General features: G+C 28.2%; 1 protein-coding gene and 1 pseudogene across 2 annotated transcripts; both read left to right on the forward strand.

The window, feature by feature from the left end:
• LOC109814692 (putative jasmonic acid carboxyl methyltransferase 1 pseudogene) lies at positions 1–2,526 on the forward strand (annotated as a pseudogene). Its single transcript, XR_014433566.1, has 3 exons — positions 1–664; positions 1,319–1,576; positions 1,660–2,526. The product of XR_014433566.1 is annotated as a putative jasmonic acid carboxyl methyltransferase 1 pseudogene (transcript).
• A 1,922-nt stretch (positions 2,527–4,448) lies between these two features.
• LOC109814706 (putative caffeine synthase MTL2) lies at positions 4,449–7,463 on the forward strand. The gene is made up of 5 exons (XM_020379198.3): positions 4,449–4,520; positions 5,284–5,419; positions 5,507–5,911; positions 6,545–6,808; positions 6,916–7,463. Exons 2-5 carry the CDS (start codon positions 5,321–5,323, stop codon positions 7,279–7,281), a joined length of 1,134 nt encoding a protein of 377 aa, XP_020234787.1. The 5' UTR covers positions 4,449–4,520; positions 5,284–5,320; the 3' UTR covers positions 7,282–7,463.

Here is a 7,463-nt window from a genome sequence, read left to right on the forward strand (position 1 = left end):
TTCATTTCATACCAAAGCCAAAAAAGAGATTATGTTAAAGTACAATATATCAGCGGTCTGTAGGTGATACTCGATAGGCATCGATCATGGGTTCATTGGGTGCTTCATCAATGGAAAGAGATCAATTCCTTCACATGAATGGTGGCGAGGGAGAACGGAGTTATGCAAACAACTCTTCGCTACAAGTATTATATATCTTTTATCTTTATATTAATTTGTTTGTATTTCTTCAATATTCATGTGATCTTACTTATTGCAGAGAAAAATAATGCTTAAAGCCAAACCCATGCTCGAAGAAAACATAACGATGGTGTATCGTGATTCTTCTCCAAAGTGCATGAAAGTGGCAGATTTAGGTTGTTCCGTGGGACCAAATACACTTCTTCTGACATCAAATATTATTGACATTGTTCACACTGCATGCACCCGCTTCAATCCTGAACCACCCACATTCCAATTTTATCTCAATGATTTAATTGGAAACGATTTTAATACCATCTTCAAGTCACTTCCCGATTTCTATACAAGATTGGAAGAAGAAAAGGGACACAAGTTTGGTTCATGCTTTATTAATGCAACCCCTGGATCCTTCTATGGGAGGCTCTTTCCCAATAATTCCATAAACCTTTTTCATTCCTCCAACAGTCTACATTGGCTTTCTCAGGTCAGACAAACTAACTCTTCCTTGTTTTCTATAAGCTGGTTGAGAATTAATTTGACATGTTATGTCAACACTTGTATTTTTGTTTGGTTTGCTTTCAGTTTCTATTGATTTTACTTTTGACTTTTTTATTTTTATTTTGGGATTAAGTAATGGAGGGAAATTACTATTAAAAAATCACATGTTAAAAAAGAATATATAGTAAACAAATCAAACACTCGTAAATAACTGAGTACACAAATTAACTGATACAATGTTATTGCAGTTTAATTAATATTTTTGAATTTAAGTTCTGTACATCATAATTATTAAAATATTTGGAAGAAAAGTTCTGTCCATAATAATTTTAAATAATTGTTTCTGCTAAATGATACTTGTGTTCTTTATAGAAAAAAAATACATATTTTAAATATGCTAGATTGAATTTATTTCACTACAAAAAAAAAAAAGTAAATAATGTTTCTTATTAGAAATAATAGTGGTTAAAATCATCATTATTTACATAAATAATGATTGCTTACATCGCCATAATTCTTTTCACTACGTTAATAATGACTTTTTAGATTTAGAATGTGGCAGTTCAAACTACCAAAATTGTATGAAAATAATGAAATAAACAAAGCAAAAAATAATGATAAAATAATATTTTGGTTGTAGGATCCATTGTTGGGGTTGACTAGGGAGACAAAATCACTTAACAAGGGCAACTGTTACATAGTTAGCACAAGCCCTCCAAATGTATACAAAGCTTACCTTAATCAGTTTCAAAAAGACTTTAAATTGTTTCTGAAATCACGTTCGGAAGAACTTGTGTATGGAGGAGCAATGGTCTTGGTGTTTTCCGGCAACACTGGAACTCCTAGAAGAACTTGTTGGGAAATAATTAGTCTAATACTCAATGACATGTTCTTGGAGGTAAATAACAAATTTTCTTTTATTGATTAATGTCTCTTGAAATTAATCATGTCTTTATATTTAAGAATATATACATGCCGCAGGGTTTGATTGAAGAAGAAAAATTGGATTCCTTTAACATACCAGTGTTTGAACCTACGATTGAGGAAGTAAGGCATGTGATTAAGGAAGAAGGGTCATTCTTTGTTCAAAGATTAGAGATTTGTAACGTGCCTTGGGATGAGTGCATAAATGATGATGGTGGTGATTCTTTTCTTGATGGAAATATAAGAGCCAAAGTCATCACCAAGCACGCAAGAGGCAGTAATGGAGCCTCTCTTGTCCGTAAGTTTTGGTGCACAAGTTGTAAATGAAGTATTCATCAGGTTTCAAAAGAAAATTGTGCAACTTATGGAGGTGGAGAAATTGGAGAGTGGTACATTTGTGATGTCCGTTACAAAACTTGCTTGAAGAGGTTTTTCTCAATGGAAGATCTTAAAAATCCTTTTGTGGATTTGTTTTTGATTTGGTGACTGAAGAAGCTACTCTAGTTCAAGCTTAAAATCTATATATCAGTATGTCACAAATATTAAAAATAATGACTTAAGAGTGTGAGTTAGTACTTAGTAGACAAGTGTAACTCAGTTAGTTGAACATGTGTGCGAGTGTTGTAAACTCTTTTACTATTGAGTTTGATTTTCATGAATAAAAAAAATAACAATGATATAATTTATCATAATATCATATTATACTTTTAGATATATGTTATAATTAATGTTGCACGGTTTATTTGAACTAATTATGAAAAATAGTTAGAAAACCAGAAAGTTTTATCGAATTATTTGGCCTTGTTCAATTTGGGCAATATGTAACCCACTCTATTTACAACATCAGACAAAAAATAAGTGCATAATTTGAAAATTGATGGTTGCAAATTGCAAGAAAAATGATCACTGCAATTTGGCCCAATTGTCCCTCTAGTTTTATCACTACAATTTTTCCTAGTCGTCCCTCGATCTAGTTTGACAAATTGGGACTGCATTAATAATGATGCATCTAGGAAAGAAGACACGAAATATATATATATATATATATATATATATATATATATATATATATATATATATATATATATATATATATATAAGTTTAATAAGATAAGATGATATATATGATAATGGAGTGTGTGTAATATAAGGTATACATATATTGTTACACTGTGAAATTAAAGAGTAAGTAAGATCAATCCAAATTTGTTGTAATTAACTAGGACTCTCTCTATAAAGGACAGATTGATTTGGAGGATTTGTTTTGATCGTATTATTTTGTAGAGAAAAAAAAAAGATAAGCTAATTAAACGATGAAAGGAGAAAAGAAGAAAAATGAAGAGCGCCATGAAATAAAAAGGAAAAAGAAGAAGAAAAAAAAAACAAGTAACGATGATGAATAAAAAGAGAAAGAAAAAAAAATACTTAAATAAAATTTAAAAATGGAAAGAGAAGATATTTAACAATGAGAATAGATACATTCTTCTTTTTATAATCCTGGTTGGCCCGCTCAAATTATATAAATTGGATGAATTTTTTAACTTAAGAGTTGAATTTATCGATTTCAATTTTCAACTAAAATGTTAAGTTCTACATTTTTATATATATATATATATATTTTTTTTTATATTGTTGCTTGTACGAATTACCAATTACGTTTTTTTTTCTGTACACAATGTTTGAAATCAAGGTTTTACTTTAAAAAAATTGAGTTTAGTATTTATTCAGACTTGTTGGTAGTCAAGGTTTTACTTTAAAAAAATTGAGTTTAGTATTTATTCAGAGTTGTTGGTAGTTGTGATGTTGGAAAAAAATCTTTTTCATACGTAATGATATCAAAGTATGGACACACGTAAATACAATACAAATATAAAATAACTAATACACGAGTCTTATGTAATTTGACACCTTTTATCCATGTTTATGAAAATATTTTAATAAATATTCATTCATTCAAACACATTATAATTTTTTTTTTTATAAATTTGAAAAACCCTCCCATTTCAAAAACTCCCTCTCACATGTTGTGATGACCCCCTTCCTCTCGTTGGCTAGTGATCCCTTTCTCTCAATCACAAGTAGGAGTGTGTGACACACACACGTTATAATAAAATTACTTAAATTTATTTCTTAAAATATATAACATGAATTAAGTGAAAATATGATATTAGTTAAATTTCTTTTATTTAAAATTTTGATATTAAAATAATATAATTTTTTTTAACTTTTATTGTTGACTTGTGGGATTAAATTATTTTAGTTTATTAATTTTTTTTAAAACTTATGAAATTTAAGTACTTTAATATTTAAATTTAGTTTTTAAATTAAAATTTTTTATTAATAAAATTGTGTATAATATTTGAATAATTTAAGTTTTGATTTTTAAACTATTATTTTAAAAAAAATTATTAGAAAAAAATATTATCAAAATATTTTTTAAAAATCATTTTTAATTATAATTTTTAAAATAAATATACATAAAATCCACAAATATTTTAAAAAAAATATATACAAATATCCATTTAATGAATATCCATTAAAAATGAATACAAAACTAATACAAGTACTACCCGTCCGTTGACTTCCTAATTAATAATTATTAACATGTAAAATCTGCGAAACATTGTTATTTTATTATTAGATTTTAGAATAATTGCATTTAGGGACGCCTATTCAGGGACTTGTTGGGAATTTTGAGATGGCTGCTGTTCCGATTCCCAGTCTGCAACTATGTTGGTTTGCAGCCTAATTTGAAAATTGATCATTTCAATTAAAGCTTGACCATGCAGTCTTGTCTGAAATTAAATACATTATCCAAAAGGGTCTATAAATACTCTAAACTTAGATTGGAAAAAAAGCAGAAGCAACAGATAGAAGGAGAAAGCTCTCTTGGCTGGTTAGAGAGGAGGACTCAGTTTGTAAGACTTTCTCATCCTTTCTTGCTTAATGCTGTGCATTATGTTTGTTTGAACTATTTCTGAAATCAACATCTCAAAATGTTGTTTCAAAACACAAATATGATGTTTAAAAATAAACAGTTAGTTTCCAATGCTTTATGATTTGTACTTTTCTATATTTTTGTTATCATTAAAGTAAAATAATATTGATAATTTAATTTTATATAATATTTTTTTTCTAATTTTATCAATTTATTCTTTATTGAGGGATAAATAATTAATGTTGAAAGAGATAACTTTAATACAGTTAAAATCTTGATGGAGATTAATTTTCCACAAAGTTGGGAGATATTCTTACTAATACAATAGTATAAATAAAATAAATAAATTTAATTTTTTACCAATTTAATCTTAACTTAAAAGAAGCATTAAATCTAATAAAAATAAAATTTACTAAACAACTTTTACTTTATTTTTAAAGCTTTTAATTTTAGCTGACTTTAAAGTAGTTTTTAAGTCTAAAATAAGTCAACCCAAACATAAAGTAGTTTTTAAGTCTAAAATAAGCTAACTTTGAAGTAGTTGTGTTAAGTCTAACATTTTTATAATTTGTTTATTTATTTTCACTTATGCTTTCACTCATTTAAGTTAGTAGTAAATTCTCCCCCCTTTTATTTATATTCATCCAAACATCTTTTCTACTCTCTATTTCTGCATTAGTTTTATCCTTTCTATGACATACAAATGATGATGAAACTAATGTTGAAGTGTGATATATCAACAGTTGGTGCGTTATACTTGATAAATATTAATCGATCATTATGGGTTCATCGGGTGCTTCATCAATGGAAAGAGATCAATTCCTTCACATGAATGGTGGCGAGGGAGAAAGGAGTTATGCAAACAACTCCTCGCTACAAGTATTATCTTTTAATATATATATTAATTTGTTTGTTTTGCTTCTTTATATATAATGATCTAACTTTGATTTTATTAATTGCATGCAGAGAAAATTAATGCTGAAAGCCAAGCCCATACTTGAAGAAACTATAAGGAAACTATATCGTGATTATTCTCCCACGTGCATGAAAGTGGCAGATTTAGGTTGCTCCGTGGGATCAAATACACTTCTTGTGACATCAAATATTATTGACATAGTTGACACCACATGCACCAGCTTGAATTGTGAACTACCCACATTCCAATTTTATCTCAATGATTTATTTGGAAATGATTTCAATACCATCTTCAAGTCACTTCCTGATTTCTATACAAGATTGGAAGAAGAAAAAGGGCACAAGTTTGGTTCGTGCTTTATTAATGCCACTCCTGGATCCTTCCATGGGAGGCTCTTTCCCAATAATTCCATTAACTTTTTTCATTCAGCCAACAGTCTACACTGGCTCTCTCAGGTCAAATAAACTATTTCTTTATCTTTTTGTTCTTTTTTCCTCTAATTCAGATCAAAGTTATGATCAAAATTAATAAGCCATGCACCAATAGTCTACCTATCATCCAGTTACAAATTACTATGGATTTGTTGGGATAAATTCTTTCAAAAGCGCTTATAGAAGAGAAAATATGAAACGAAAAAATTAACTATTTCATAACTTAAAATTAGTTCATAATATGTTAATTTTAAGAATTTTTTTAATTAATTTCTCAAAAAAATTATTTTTAAAATATACAAATTTAATTTTAATTTATGGAAAAATTTATTTTAATTTTTATCTTTAATTTTATTTCCTAAAAATACTTGTAAAAAAATTTATCCAAATAAAAACTTGTTAATTGACTTTTACAATAATAACCTTAAAAGATATATGAATATTGATTGTGATGATTGATTGACAATGTAAAAGTGTTAATGGATACTTATTATACTCATTAAAAAAAATGGTAATGAAACTCAAAGTAAAGATAAAAAAAAAAGTTATTTTTATAATTACTAGTAAAAATATACATGTTAAAAATGAAAATAGTGAAAAATCCAAATTACCTTCCTAAATAAGTGAGTTTATATATTTATCATATTATGGTTATAGGATCCATTATTGGGGTTGACTAAGGAGATTAAATCACTTAACAAGGGCAACTGCCACATAGTTAGCACAAGCCCTCCAGCAATATACAAAGCTTACCTTAAGCAGTTTCAAGAAGGTTTTAGATTGTTTCTAAAATCACGTTCAGAGGAACTTGTGCCTGGAGGAGCAATGGTCTTGGTGCTTCCTTGCACTTGTAAAAATGAAACTCTTTCAAAAAGCCTGTGGGAAGTAATTAGCTTAACACTGAGTGACATGCTCTTGGAGGTAAATACTAAATATTTTTTTTATTAATTAATTACCAATCGACTTCTCTTAAAATTAATTATTTAAAATATAACACATTATAATTAAGACTAAGGTATACAATGCAGGGTTTGATTGAAGAAGCAAAATTGGACTCCTTTAACATACCAACTTATGAACCTACGATTGAGGAAATTAAGAATGTGATTCAGGAAGAAGAGTCACTGTTTCTTCAAAGATTTGAGATTTTCACTGTGCCTAGGGATCAGGGTATAAATGAATGTGATGATGATTCTTTCCTTGACGGAAATAGAAGAGCTGAATTCATAGCCACATACACAAGAGCTGCAATGGAGTCTCTCTTATCTGCAAAATTTGGTGCACAAGTTATAGATGAAATATTTATCAGGTTTCAGAAGAAACTTGTGCAACTAATGGAGGTGGAGAAATTTGAGACTGCTAATTTGATTATATCCATGACAAAAATGGCTTGAAGAAGGGTTGCTCAATAGAAGATCATCTTAAAAAGTAGTTTTTGCTTTTGTGATTTTGTTTTGATTTGGTGAAATAAATTCAAGGAGTAGATGATGCTCCTCTTAATATTTGTTGAAGCTTAAGATCTGTATGATGATCAGTATGTCGTATATCTTAATAATGACTTATAATAGTACTTGGA

This window comes from Cajanus cajan, chromosome 4 (assembly GCF_000230855.2).
Source record: "Cajanus cajan strain Asha chromosome 4, NIPB_CcT2T_4, whole genome shotgun sequence".
NCBI lineage: Eukaryota > Viridiplantae > Streptophyta > Magnoliopsida > Fabales > Fabaceae > Cajanus > Cajanus cajan.